Source organism: Ambystoma mexicanum, chromosome 7p, assembly GCF_040938575.1.
Source record: "Ambystoma mexicanum isolate Mex_15411 chromosome 7p, UKY_AmexF1_1, whole genome shotgun sequence".
Taxonomy (NCBI): domain Eukaryota; kingdom Metazoa; phylum Chordata; class Amphibia; order Caudata; family Ambystomatidae; genus Ambystoma; species Ambystoma mexicanum.
This window is the reverse complement of record NC_090939.1, coordinates 923,572,140-923,587,527: the sequence shown is the minus strand read 5'-3', so window position 1 is coordinate 923,587,527 and position 15,388 is coordinate 923,572,140. Positions and strand designations below refer to the sequence as shown.

The 15,388-nt window shown below is 46.1% G+C and overlaps 1 protein-coding gene across 2 annotated transcripts in view; it reads right to left on the bottom strand.

The window, feature by feature from the left end:
- Positions 1-1,073: 1,073 nt before the first annotated feature.
- Positions 1,074-15,388, bottom strand: part of LOC138525590 (E3 ubiquitin-protein ligase TRIM39-like) — a 301,399-nt gene continuing 287,084 nt past the window's right edge. For both annotated transcript variants that reach the window (XM_069635632.1, XM_069635631.1), the window contains one exon: positions 1,074-1,739. In XM_069635632.1, coding sequence (XP_069491733.1) covers positions 1,204-1,739 — 536 coding nt within the window. In that variant the 3' untranslated portion in view covers positions 1,074-1,203. The remainder of the gene's footprint in view (positions 1,740-15,388) is intronic.

The following is a 15,388-nucleotide window of genomic DNA, read 5'->3' as shown; positions in this document are numbered from 1 at the left end:
CATTTTTTTAGTCCAGAACTCCTTGGTGACTTTCAACATAGGGGAGGGGTAGTTTATCCCATATTTAATGTAATGTTTTTATTACAGAACTAGACCTTCAATACGAACATTGCATAAAGGCGTGCATATTGATATTGCAGGCTTCAATGTATTAAAGGGAGAATAGCGACTCCCTTATATTATTAATTTATTAGAAAAGGTAGACAGAAAGGACCAATACACTCTTAAATCCTACCTCCAGAACCCACATTGGAAGATAGGCAGACATTAAGATCAAATGACTTTCATTAACATTGGGAAAGGTAGTGCAGCAACTTTAAGCAATTATGCAACATCTTAATATCTTGGGACTCATTTGGATAAAGGGAAACTGGCAGACTCACACACCCTTGAAATACATTAATTCGCTCACACCTACATTCACTCATCCACCATTTCCAGCGTTATTTTTCTCCCTCTTTTACAATCTCTCTCATCCGCATCTACTCTTTCTCTCACTATCGCACTCATTCCCACTATTTCTCTCAAAACGCACTCCGTCACATGCTGCTGCCCCAACACTCCACTTGATTTCTCAAGTACTCTATTATGTGTTTACCGATTATGCCAGCCACTCTCTCACCTACCATCTCAAACTTGTTCACTCTGTCTCCCACCAGCACTTCATGTCTCCATTGCTGAGTGTTGGACTGACTCCTCACTCTTCTTTCGATTACTCACTCGTACTCTCTGTCTCACACTCTCATCTTCTGTAATTTGCTCATTTGCTAACATTTTGAGAGACCTCCCTCACATATTTTCCCACCTGCTCTCTCGCACACTCTCCCTTTTCACCTCACAATCACTCCCCCACTCATTCACTTATTCATATACCTATTGATGTACATTAGTTACCCCATGTTCACTCGCTCGATCAATTACACTTTCTTTGACTCACTCGTTGGCCCACTTTGTGCACTGATTCACCTATTCAAGCATACATGTACTCGCCAATTCACATTTAAACGAGTGAGCCGAGGATATAATGTAAACCATAGGCAGGAGTGAAGACTAGGCCAAGGAAAAGTCAGATAAACTGCACAACATATTTTATCAGTTTTCCATGTTCACTAAGTGTACATAGTTAAACAGGTAAAGGCATTACAAGCAGGAATGTGAATAGGAATGTATGATTTTTCTGTCTGTTAATTGGATCCGGTCCTTTCATTCCTGCTCTTCCAGTGGGCGTATACGCATAGGGGGATCTCTGCTCCCAGTACAGAAGGATGGCCGTAGGGTGCAGGTGAAATGGCATTCGTTAAAAGTAAACAGCTCTGTTCTTGCCTCAACATTGTAGAAAGTAACTCTTCCATTTTCATAGTTGAGATAAATACCCACAGTCTTGGGGGGTAATTCTGGGCTGAGGCGAATCCCCGGAGGGGGATTAGCGAGGGCCCAGTAGTCACCGTTCCACAGACCAACTTCCCAGTAACCGTTCTCCGGGGTCCTCATGTTCAGCCCCATACGGTCCACAGCCTCGTTGCACACCCCCACACTCCAGATCTTCCCAGAACCAACCTCCACTTCCCAATAATGTCTCCCAAAGGTGAACTTCTCCAGCCCCAGGACCGCATTCCAGGTGTCATATCTCTGAGGAGTGTCAAGAACCACCTGCCACACATCTCCGAACCGCACGCTTTTCCGATCCAAAGACAAGTAGAGCTGTGGATGAGCAGTGTATGGATCCAGGCTGACATCCCCTGAGGAACAAAAATGGAAAAAGATTTGTACTATTTCCAAGTCAGAACCCTCCTACTTTATCCATGCAGACAAGGCAAGGCATTTATTGCACAGCTGGCAACATACATTTTAGCGTGCTTGCGTATCCAATATGATTGAATACAAGACTGTGCATTTGCAGTAATAATGAATAAGCAATTGTGTGATTCAATTGATACCCACCAACATGCCCAGCCTCACTCTAACATACAGCACTTCCACAGATGCTCTAGGTACCTCACTTCAAGTTTTGCAGGATGTGGTATCTAAATGCTCCATGGAGTAATTTAACTTTACAGCATTTAGTTTTCGGAGGGATCTATATGGATTAAAGGTTTTTCGCTGTTAGGGCGCAAAGCTATGTTGAACATATGGTATTTCGTGAATATTGCATGAAAAACCCAATCTCATGTTTATTAAAAAATGCCTTTCAATCCCTGTTTTGAGGGGTGGAAATGCATATGGGACATGACCAGTCCACACTGCGACACCCTTGCAGAAAATTGCACGGAGGGGTCCGTTATGACCCTTCTGTGCATTTTTATTCCAAGGGGTGACAGTGTGGGCTTCTCTAATCCTCACTTTATCACTCCTTTTATAGGGGTTCAGTCACCAACATCGTTTTGTTTCCTGGGATTATTTTGGGTTGGATGGCAACAGTATTTTTTGACCAATTATAGAACCTGCCCATTCCTCCGTGAGATAGAATTCTCATGGACTCTTTTGATTTGAATGCTACCACCCCCCACCCCCACCCCACAGCTAATGATTGTGGGAGTCATTAAGAATGGTTTCAATGGGATCAACCTACTCTTACCAGGTGCAAAATTCAGACAGATTCAAGTGGAATCCATTAGTTTAAAACCAGCATGAACATACATTTTGGTGTTTTAAACCGTCATGTGAAACCGTGTGGTGTGGTAAAAAGAAAAAGTGTAAACACAAGCTGTTAACAGATTTTTCCCACCTTTCCATTTCAAACGTCTTTTGCAAGCCAAGACGGAAATGGGAGAGGAAATTCATTTCCTCCTATTTTGTCCCACTGTGCATGCAAAACATCTTCATTGTACACCTGAGATTTTTATTTTTTTTACTTTTGCACTCCATTTTGTAAAAGTAGAAAACTGCAGATGCCAGAGGGACATCTGATCCCCCAACACCCCCCAAAACCAGAGCGATCCCCAAGTTTTGGCTCTCAAATGGTGAGAGACCTATCCTGGAGACTCGGCCCCTCAGACTTAGTTGTTCCCCTACAGGTTCAACTGGCAATTCCAAGGAGCCAGTTCGCTTCAATGATATCCTCACTCTCAGCTATCTAGCAGACATTCAGCTTCACAACCACGCCAACTAATTAGACTTCTCTTCCCTAGGCATTCAAGCTGAACAATCAATCACTCTGCAGAAATGTTGGAGCTAATGTATCAGTCAATAGTGCACTTGAAATTAATTGTAAATGTAGGCATTGTGAATTGCACTGACAGGTTGCGACATGTCCGGAGTTAGGGTGGCAAATTCGCATGACTACACAGGATCTAAATTCTTTGCTTTAGGAACGTGGTCATCAGATACTATGAATTTATGGTGAGAGTGTTTAATAACAGAGATTGAAAAAGAATCACCTGATAGATTAGTTGAAGAGGGCACAGTGTTGCCCTTGTGTTTGGTTAAGTTATTTGATGGTGATGAGAAGAAGGGTCAGAAAGACAGCATACTCCGGTCGGGTGCAAAGGTTTGGTTCATTCTCTGCAGGATATTGGATATCGGAGTCATGATAAACAAACAATGGTGATGTATCAAAATGAATTGGCAGAATTACATGAAAGAATGGTTCAGCTAGAAGATGGCGCAAGCGAAAGGAGACTGACATTTTCACAGTTGCAGATTAGATGTAATGAGTTGATGGATGAATTGTCACATTTACAATTCAGTCCACAGCAAATGATACATTACAGACTGAGTTGGACGTTAAACGGAAGCAGATGCAGGGGTATACAGAGCACATTGATCAATAAAAGCCGAAAGAGGTCAGATTAAGGTCGATCGGAATGAGGCCTAAGTAGAAATGGAATTGTTACGTAAAGAAAATAGACAGTGGTCTGAGGATGTTCAGTGCTTAGAAGATGAAATCACTCATTTGATGACAGAGAGTTAAAGAAGTCTAAAAATGGTCTCCGATTATAAGGAGCAAGTCACAGAAATAAATGCCTTCATCATGAGACTGAAACGAGAGACATCTAAAATTGACATCATTCAGGGCAAAACAAAAACGTTAAAAGAGCAGGTGAGAAAATTAAAATCACAAAACAACGATTTAAAAGGACAGATTTTACATTCACTCTTTCCTGAGCTGCAAATATGAGAGCTAAGCCAACAGAGGCAGGACTGCCAAGAAATAACACAGGGTCAGCGGCAATAGATAGCCAAGTGCCTCAGGTTGGCATAGTGAAGTGGAGTGACTCTGCAAGTCAGCTGGAGCAAAGGGTTTTCACTGAAGGGAGAGAGATGGGCAGAAAGGTGCAAATGAGAAGGGAATAACATGCCCAGCAAGATGTGAGGCACACAGGAGTTGGGGATTGTGAAATGGTAACAGGCAGGTTTCCACAAAGTGCTCACAGTTATGGACCTTCACAAGAAAATGCAATACATATATACTTTGTGAAGGTTATGAAGTCACTTAAAGAGATCAGAAAGTCATTGAAAAAGGCTCCTGATGGGTCCCTAGAGGAGCATTTTGATCAGATTATACAAATGTATCAAATACTAAATGTTCTGAAAGAGCAGTACATTCAGTTCTGGATTTTTGCACAGTCTAAATGAGCAGCACATTTTCCCATGGCAAGAATACCAACAAGAGGTGAGAAAGTATTGTTTGCCGTACAAATTAGTGCAGGAAGCGAAGAGAGAGGAGTATGCATTGTCAGCAGGCATAGACGAATCACCTAGGCAATTTCAACAAACCCTAAAAAAGGCATTTTTATGTGGTAATGTGGGCTGCAATGTTCGATTGATTTCACAACTACATTCTGTCATGGTCTTCATCAGCTGATTGTAGCACAGTTGCATATGAAGTCTCAAATTGGATTCTAGATCAGGCCATGAAAGCATGGAAAGTCCTTTCCCACACCGATATTTAAGGCAAAAAAACGAAAAACATAAAGGAATAGAGCTGTTAGTTTGCCCTAAAGTTGCAGAAATTAGGTCAGGGAGAAGTATGGCATTGGAGACAGGAAAGCCAAGAAATTACAAAATACGAAATTGAAGGAATTGCCAACACAAGGAAGGGCCCAAGCAGAGAGTGTGGCATCACCAGTGCCAGTGTTTCAGTCCAACAACCCGATGCATAGCGCTACCTATGTAAGCCGGCGATGTTAAGGAAATTCTCCACGGGTCGGCTTTCAGTACAGTGTAGTAGAATCAAATAGCACCCCAAGTCAATTGCCTCATGGACCGTATCAGGCATTGGGAGCTCACAGTAGGTTTAATCCTACAACAATGACACATGAGAACAGTGATCAAATCTAACAAAGATATGTAGATAAATTAATTGAAACTGGTAGCAATATCAGCCTAATGAGAGACATAATGTGACATATAGCCTACGCCATTTTGCCCAAGCCACAGTGCAAGGGGGTTATGGATAGAGAACAAACCCATGTTCTCCTCCCCGCCCCCTGTCACTGGAATTTATGGGAAATACTAACCAAATCCAGTCACCTGATGGTAACCATGGTTACCAGAACAGGCGAAGGCAATTTGAATTAAATCAATAGAGGCCCAGAGCTTAGAGAGAGGATTTTAGCGATTAAGAAAGATTTCAGATCTTAGAGTGGGGAGACTGTGTGCTAGCCTAAGAAATCAACAACAAATGACACCTCAGAACGAGGAGCATAAGAGTGACATTGCTCAAGGAACTAGTAAGTGACTAGTTAGGCAAACACCCCAAACTGGAGAACAGGTGCAAAATGATACACCGTTACATAAATGTTCAGGGAGTAACTAAGGTTTGGGGAAACAGATTTCTAATGAGATTGGAAATAGAAACACACTCTAGAAAGGAGTGGTTTACACTGGAGTTAAACCAAAGCATTGAGGTCATTCATGTAGGTGAGCACAGTGAAATGCAAAGGATAAATACACATGATTACATCAGCTTGAGTGGTGAACCCAAAGAACAGTGGGAAAGAAAACAAGCTAAAAAGAAGTATACAGCAAATGGAGAGGATGAGGAGAATACAAATAAACAAATACCCCACAGTGTTAAGGGTGCAGGATGGGACACTCACGGCATGTGTGGTGAAAGAGAGAGTGTTGAAATGGGTGGTGACATAAAGGGCCATCACCTGTTTAATGCCTTGGATGATTCAGTTCAAAAGGTACAAATGAGAATACAGAACACATCAGAAAGAAACGAAACAGAAGTAAAGGAAATGAGCAGTGAGGATAGAGTGAATAAAAAAGAAAAGTGATGGGGTCTATTGTAAAGACTGGTAGGGGGTGTCTGTAATTCCGCTCTCTATATGGTAGAGGAGAGGCACAGGAGACCCCAGCCAAGATTCTCTACTACGGTAGCAATGGACGAGCAATCAAGGCCTATCTTCTCAGGAGGTGATGCGGGCTGGTTCTTAAGTACAGTGTATTCCCCGAACCCCCACAAAGGAATGTCCACACACTGTATTACTGAAAACACAGTCTTTATATAATTAATATTCAAAGGTATGTACACGATCACAATAACGCACTTTGTACTCGGAAGTCAATAATGATAAACATATACAATTCTAAAGTGGTACCACCAATGTTATCGAATCTCATTAAAGTGCATCAACTGTACGGTTAAAATGTCACACAGATCAATAACGAGTAAACCAGCAATAGAGATAGGAAGGAACGCAAGATGGTTGAAACAATAGGCAGAATGCTGGCCCCGTTACCTAGACACAGTTCTGTGTGGAGATCCCCCCACGTGGGCAACCTGTAAAATAAAGATATATAGCACAGGCCCAGTCCATATATTGTTCGGTATTCTTACTTCCTCCTATTAAGGTTTTACCCCCCCAATGTACCTGGTGGAGTAGAGGTCTCCGACGATGCGTCGACCGATCCTTCTTGAGTGACTCCCTTTAAGGCAGGAGCCACGGATCGTCGAGAGGTGTCGGGGAACTCGGCGTTCGCTATCGGGGAATCGACAGCGCTTCTTGAGTGCTCTCCCTTTAAGGCGGGAGTCACGGTTCGTCGAACGTCTGACGGTGAACAGGTTGAACTATGGCCGTGCAGTGGCAGCTTCGATCCTAGCGGTGATCGTCGACGACAGAGCGTTGGAGTCCTGCAAGGAAGAGGCGTGCGGGGCACCTCGGTGACGATAGTTCTGGACCGCAAAGAGATGATGAAGAACTGTGGCCCAGCAAGGGCTTTGAGTCGTCGGCGTCTCTGTGGTCCTTAGGTGGCAGGAAACCCACCGGTGGATGCTGCTCGGCACGTCGACAGTCGGGCCTTCTCCAGCGGGAGACAAGCGGGTGACGATGCAGACGAGAGCGTCCGATGATCAATGGAAGTTCTTAGGCAAACGGGGGCATGGCGGCTCCGGTCGGCGACGGCGGTCGTCGACAGTGGTGGACAACAGTCCGGGCGCTTCTCCTTAGAGTTCCGCAGCAGTCCCCGTATCGGGTCGGCAGCCTGTCAAAGGTCTGTCTACCAGGGAGCTTTGGCAAAGATCAGCTGTGCACGATGGTCCCTCGTAGTTCGGGAAGAGGGCGCCTTACCAGGTCCTCTCTGGGTCAGTCCTTGGAAACACAGCAGCTTTCAAATTGTGGGGGAGAGCGACAGCACTCCTTCTTGTCCAGCGGGCTTCAAGGTCAAGCGTCAGTTACTCCAGTTACTCGTCGTGGTGGACTTCAGCTTCTGAACACGATTCCTAGCAGTGAGAGGTCCCCAGATATACTGTTGATCTCCCATTCATTCCGCTGGGTCGCACTCAAGCATCCAATCACGACTACGGGCATTCATGCAGGCAGGCAGCCAATCAGGCACACAAGGTATTCAGGCCATTCACTTCTCTCCAGACACTCACAACAAGTTATGTGTATTGGGACAAGTACCGAGCCATTCAACACTCCAAGCTACATTCATACCGGTTTCGGGCAGGGTTGTCTCAGTCATTGTGTCAACCACCAGATACTAGACACCCACAACACAGAATGCATATTCGTCACACACTCTATTCACCCAGGTCACACCCACAGGAGGTACCCACAACATACATCACTGGGAAGGCTCCAGCTAGTCTGGCCGGGCATTCACAACAACACCATATATGGAATTTCCACCCAACAGCCAGTCAGGGGGAAGGGACAGAGTCAGGGCTTCCCAGGACTTTGGGAAAACAAGGTAATGGGTAATAGAAAGCAAGAGGCCACAGGGGCCATCTTGTTTTCCATCAGGAATCAACTGATCCCAATGGCAGGGCCGGGGTATCCCAAAATGGAGGATACTCCGCGCACCTGTCAAATTCAGCATGGAGCTGCCACCAGCCCATACCCTGCTCTGCGGGCCACCCACAGGTACCCAAAAACATACACTAGGGGCACAGGGTTGTAGCCCCACCCATGGGTGCCATAAGGGTATCCCACGGGTCTGCTCACCAAACCAAAAGAAAGAGAGCTGCACCGCCAGGAGTCCCACCTGAACTCCTGCGCGGAAAGCACGACAGAACACACGATAAAAAGCAGTAAAGGACAAGGATACGGAGGCCCTGTCCCTGCAATGGATTTCCAGCATCACATCTATTTCCTGATGAATCGAATACTGTTCATATCTCCACAGAGGTAGAAATTCCACAAAGGACATATACAGGTGAGTCACATGAGGATGATTTCGTGCCACAGATGTTCAGTGAGGTGCAGTTAGCAGGTAAAGTGCAAGTGTAAGGTAAGTTCCAAACACAAAATGATTATGTGTTACAACATGAAAAAGGAGCTACTGAAAACACAGGGAAATAATTACCATAGATAAGGTAAGTGATGATAATGAAAGCAATATGGATAAGACAGAAAGGGAATTGGGTGTGAACTCAAGCAGGCCCACTATGGAGGGAGGCCAATCAATAGCAAAACCCCAGATGGGATCGCAAGATGTTAGGAAAGATTTCTTAATGCTGGGTAATTTTCCTTCCATGTGGCAACCCCTAAACTTGTTGCTGTTGTTTTCACCATGATCTAGACTTTGCCAGAGAAGTGCAGCCTTCTGCCGCACTCCTCTGGGCTTTCGCTCCATTCTTACGGGGAAACTGACATGCCCTTAAGACAGTCAGTACCGGGAAACGTTGCTTTCCGTAGTTTCTTTATCATGTTGCAGCTTTCGCGCAACATGGCACAAGAGGGCACTGTAAGCTAAGTTACTGCTCTCTTGGGTCTCTAGTCTTCTACAGGCCCTAGATACTCTCTTTGGATTGTAAATGAACGGTGCAAGTGAATCACGGACGGGATTGGTGGCAGCAATCGTTTCTTGTGTTTTTGAGCTCCTTTTGGCATTTTAAGCACGTTTCTCGCGCTTAGCCCAAAATGGTGGCCTGGCTCCCAAAATGGCCACACCACGAGGCTCTTTGACCTGTCTGCTGACCGTCGTGCCCCCTTCACCTCCCCCAGGTCGAGCCGACCCGGGGCCTACCTTATTTGGGCATGTACTTTCCCGCGAAACACAGATGTTTTCGCGGGCTTCTACAGGCCTTGTGTGTGCCTCCAGGATGGGGGGCTGGGATGTCTGGTCCCAATACACATCCTGGGCACCAGAGAGTCTAGGGTGGTGTGAATGCCTGGGACCCCCGTGGTCCGTGATTGATCCACATATGGAGTGAGTGTTTTATGAGCGGATCTCCCATTGGGTCCCCTCCGTTTTGGCGCGAAGGGAACCGTGGATAAGAGGTGGCTGGAAAAGCCACTACTATGTCGATCTCCTGTGTTCTCATGAACAAAGGAATACACGAGCCAAGTAACCACGAGGCTGAACCGAGGAATCGCTGGTGACCCGCTGAAGGACTGCTCCTCTGCACTGCTGTCGCTTGGTGAAACCCTTTCTACCTCTGATCGAACGAGAAGGCCTGTACTGGTACTTCGACCCTTGGAATAGTGGGAACAACTATTCTTGGCATCTTCACCATCTCCTGCACGTAAGCCTTCGGAAGTGTCTCTGGGCCATCCAGCAGACTGACCAGCCTACCCAGGAGTCTTGCTCTGTAACCGCCGTCAGGTTGTGTTGTATTACGAGTCCTTGTCACTCTCACACGATTCGTACACTTGGCATTCCCAGGTCTGAAGTGAGTAGTGTACATTTGGCTGAAATACACACGGCCGCTGCGTTGCCCTGCTGTGGTAACAAACTGTGCGGGTTCACTGCGTTTGAGACGTCCTCAACTCAACTTCTGCTGCTGCGGAATCTACACGACGATGAGACATCCCCTGCTTGTATCTGAACCTGCCAGCACTGAAACTGACACGGAGAAGCCTGGGTCTGCCTGCATCGGGGACCGGTGAGTAGCATCGCTAGGAACTGGTCGCCCTCCTGCAGTAGCCCATAGATTTTCACCGCTGTGTCAAACAGCACGCCTTTCCGTACTCGCGATCTGCTTCTGCCCCAGTGGAGGCTGCGCTTGAGTCGCGGAGCTCTGTTCATCTTCATTTTTTCACCGAACTAAACTGCCTGATTCCCTCGAAGAGACTCTGCTTTTTGCCCGTTGGCACCAGACCAGCGTGTACAGGTACTTTTGAGCACAAGGCTCCACTCTTCGTAGGGCTTGGACTTCCTTTTAATTAGGTGCCTCTGAAGGCGGAATAGGTCTAATTATTATTTGCACTGCCTGTTTTCCTCCCCATCTAAGTGGTCAACACATTTCGTGCGTCTAACTCGTTAGACTCGTTTGTATTTGTATATATATTGTATTGGTTTGGTATGTGTTGGTTTACTGGAGTTTTATTGTGATTTCTCGCTACGGTCAATGTTACAAAGGCCTTGTAATAAATGTGTATATATTTTAATATAACACCTGCTTGGAGTAATTTGTAAGTGTCCTTGCTTTGTGTGTTCATAGCGGGCTTTCAGTCACCCTCACCCCTCTTGAGACCTAGTCTTGACCGCCGCGATCGCTACCCTGATTCGTCTGGCTTGTCCAGAGGTTACCCTGTCCCAAGAAACTAGGCTGGCCTTCTGAACCTCTGCCCCTCCAGGACAGAGTTCAGAAATCCCTCTTAACACAAGACAGAAAAATAAATAAGACAGGAAAGTTCAAAATCAAACAGTCAAAAAGGGGGGTAGGATATTATTCCACATATACCTTTGTTTACCAAGAAGTAAAGCGGGCATAAGAAAAATCACTCCTGTGATCAGTAACAACTCACATTTCCTATGTATACCAGATGAATGTGAGGATTGATATTTTTTCTTTTTTTGTGCATTTATTTGCAGCGCACATAACCCAGAGCTATCTAAGCGCTAGTTTCATTGAATTGTGGAAGTGCAGGTTATTTATAACACGCTCGGTTTTTCTCAAGTGCGGATCTGAGATTTTTACTTGTGTTTGCTTAGCGTGGTCTTGCTTCGAAGACGCGCGTGTGGCCACAGAGCTATCTTCCCGTCAACCCTATCACAGTTGAAGAACAATGCTATGTGTTTGCGATGGTGGACACAGGAGCACAGGCTATTGTAATGTTGAGGAAAATGCTGGATAGCATAAATGAAGGAAAACAACAGCAAAACACTTTCAAATGAAGACAAATAGAAGTTCCTATGAATAAGAGAGGCTTGAGAGCTCTATACCGCAAACCACTCTTAGGAACAGCAGGAATTTACACCCTATCTGGTGCATTCGACCTATGCAAAAGATTTGAAGATAAGGAGATAGTTTACTGTGGCCAAATTCATCCAACAAGCATGGATGGTGAGGATCCAAAGTACAAACCAGATAACAAGCACCAGGTGTCATTAAAGAAAAGCCTGTATTATGGTCACTCTTTTTGGTAGTATCTAATGACCACGATAGTTATAATGTGCCATGGCTAATTAAGACTTTAAACGTACAGGTAAAGATGCAAACCATACGCACGATGGTCTCTATCTCCAATTTAAGGGGCACTGAGGAGGGAGGGCTGGAGGGAACAGATCCAGAGTGACCTCACCCCTTTTGAGAGGATTCTAGACACCAGACTGAGGGGAAGGGGCTGATCTCGGCCATGTACAAAGCCATAGCTTAAACAGGCAAGGGGTCCACGGACAAACTAAGGGAAAGAAGGGAGAGAGACGTGGGGGGTTGGACCAACCTCTCTGAGATAAACTCTGCAGGGGTGCCTCCCGGACAATAGTATCCTGTCAATATAAACTTCACGCAATCAAGCACCTACACAGGTGGCAGTATGACACGGTAAGACACTCCAGGATGTACCAGAATGTCAGCCCCTTATGTTTGCGTGAATTTAGGATAAGGGCAGATTACTGGCATATGGGGTGGGGTGTCCTAGGGTGCAGGTATTGTATTGTATTGTATTTTATTTGTATTGCTCTCCAAGCCCAGGTTTTCTGGGATGAAATTCTTAGATGGATCAAGGAGCTCTATGGCATCCCCAGAGTGAAAGCGCCTTTATTGGGTTCCATGTTTTTAAATTGTGGCAAAAATGGCCGTGAATACAAAATATCGTGGCATAAATGCTGTGGTTTTTGTGCCACAGTAATGTAAAGGGTGCAGGGGACACACCTGCAACCTTGGGACCCATTATACCATTTAAGGGGAGCAGGGGACACCCCCGCAACCTCTGCTCCCCTTAAATGGTATAATAGGGTACACCTTTACCGGGTCAAACCACAGCATTTTTGCCGTGATTTACCGGCTACATTTTTGCCGCAATTGTATTACCTGAAACCCTTTATTGGTCCTGTTTGGTCTAGAAGAGGTGGATGGGGAGTGCTCTAGACTCTCACTGATGGCGGCGGGCCTCCTACTGGCAGCCAGGTCATGATTGACAACCTGATGGAAGAATGTGCACACACCAAGCAAAAAGGAATGGATCAGCGTTGCTAAAAGTATGTAGACGATGGAACGAATAACAGCAGGGCTCCACAGGGTTGGATGTACCATGGAACTGGAATGGGCAGAGATTGTTAATAAATATATGTCACCCGTGGTAGACTGAGTAGATACACCACCAGAGAATTAGACTGAAAGTGCCGGGACCACCACAGCAAAATTACCACACCCAAGGGTAAGCACACGTGGTTATAAGGGAAAAAGGGACGACCCAAAAGGGCCCGAATCTCATGGGACTCCAATGTAAGCGAACACTGCAGCTGTATGACATGCCAAGCAGACTAGATGGGAAAGAACCATAGTTGGGGGGGGGTGTGGGCAGGGGAAAGGAGACCAGGGCTAATGTTCTAGGCTCGCTGGTTCTGTTTTGTTGAAGGAAGCCCGAAGAGGGATTCAGACTCCCTAATAGGCGTTTGTGCCTTTGTAACATTCATCTCATTATTTCTGTGGCCTCAATGGGGGCAGTTTGGTTGTACCGCTCATGAACATTTTTTAATAAAGTCTAATTTGAAAAAAAAAAAGAAATAGTGATTGTCACCGACTCTGACTATGCCCAGAATAGCTTTGTGGAATATCTGCTGAGATGGAAGCAGAGAGGAAAGGTCACTTGTAACAATAAAAACCTTAAGCATGGCAAACTAATTCAGGTCATCGACAATTGTGTTTCAGAAAAGGGGATGAAAATTCATTGGAGGAAAACAAGAGGACACTCCAAAACATCCAGAGAAGATAAGGAAGGCAATGATGAGGCTGATCAATTGGGCAAGATTGGGCTAGTAATCGTAGAACTGTTTCCCATTGAACACTTGCTCAGTGAGATACAGGTAGACATAGTAACATGTCTCAAATCTCAAGGGGTAATTCAATGGAGCTTTGACACACCTGCTCAGGACTTGATTAAGCCACAAAAGGAAGACCCAATCATAGAGATGTTTTACAATCATACGGTAGATGCAGAAAAGAATCCCATTACAGAGGAGGACTGCAAGGGCAGGGAAGATTGAGGGTGATGATGAAGAGTAAAAACCAGTTTCAGTTACAAGACGGACTCTTGGTCCAAAAATCTATTTCAAGCATTGTTCAGTGGGTGGTTCCTGTTTCGTTTCGGGGGCTGATGTTAAATCATGCCCATGATGCAAAAACAACGGGTCACAGAGGTACTCAGAAAACGTATCAAATTAATGAAGAGAGAATTGACACTTCTCTGCTCAGATTTGCAAATCGATTTTATTGGTCTGGTCCAAAGATCATCATGGGGGAAATGTTAGGAAAGATTTCGTTATTGTAGGGAACTTTCCTTCCATGTGGCAACCCCTAAACTTTTTGCTATTGTTTTCAACCTGTTTTCTTGACTTTGCCAGAGAAGTGCAGCCTTCTGCCGTACTCCTCTGGGCTTTCGCTCCTTTCTTACGGGGAAACTGACATGCCCTTAAGACAGTCAGTACCGGGGAACGCTGTTTCCCGTAGTTTCTTTTATCGTGTCGCCATTTTAGTGCAACACGACACAAGAGGGCACTGTAAGCTAAGTTACAGCTCTCTTGGGTCTCTAGCCTTCTACAGACCCTAGACACTCTTGTAGGATGGTTTTTGGATCGGTGCAAGTCATTCAGGGACTGGGCTGGTGGCAGCGATCATTTGGTTTATTTTGAGCTCCTTTTGCCGTTCTGAGCACCTTTTTGCCGCGAACACGAAAGGGTGGCCCGGCTACCCAAAATGGCCGGACCACGAGGTTCCTTTGTCTCGTCCACTGTCCGTCTTGCTCCCTTTACCTTCCCCCGGGTCAGGCGACCCGGGGCCTTCCTTATTTGGGCATGTAGTTTCCCGCGAAACACGGTTGCTTTCGCGGGCTTCTACATGTCGTTTGAGTGCCCCCAGGATGTGGGCTGGGCTGTCTGGTCCCAATACACATCCTGGGTGCCAGAGAGTCTAGGGTGGTGTGAATGCCTGGGACCACTGTGGGCCGTGATTGGTCCACGTATGGTATGTGTGTTGATGAGCGGATCTCCCATTGGCTCCCCTCCGTTTTGGCGCGAAGGGAACCGTGGATAAGAGGGAGCTGGAAACACCACTACCATGTCGATCTCCTGAGTTCTTACGAACCCAGGGATACAGGAGCCAAGTATCCTGCGAACACGAGGCTGGACCGAGGAATCGCTGGTGACCCCCTGAAGAACTTCTGCTCCTCATTGCTGTCGTCCGGTGAAGCCCTTTCCACCTAAGATCGAACAAGAAGGCCTGTACTGGCGCTTCGACCTATTGGAATAGCAGGACCAGCTATTCCCGGCACCTTCATCAACTCCTGCCGTAAGCCTTCGGAAGTGTCTCTGGGCCATCCAGTTGACTGACCAGCTTACTAAGGAGTCCTGCTCTGTAATCGCCGACAGGTTGGGTGGTATTCTGAGTCCGGGGCACGCTCACACGCTTCGTTTGCTTAGCAACCCTAAGCTAGAGGTGAACGGTGCTCGTTTGGCTTGAATACACCCGGCCGTTCCGTTGCCCTGCCGTGGCGACAAAACTGTGCAGGATTCTTCGATCGGGACGTCTTTTTACTCTGCACGACGACGA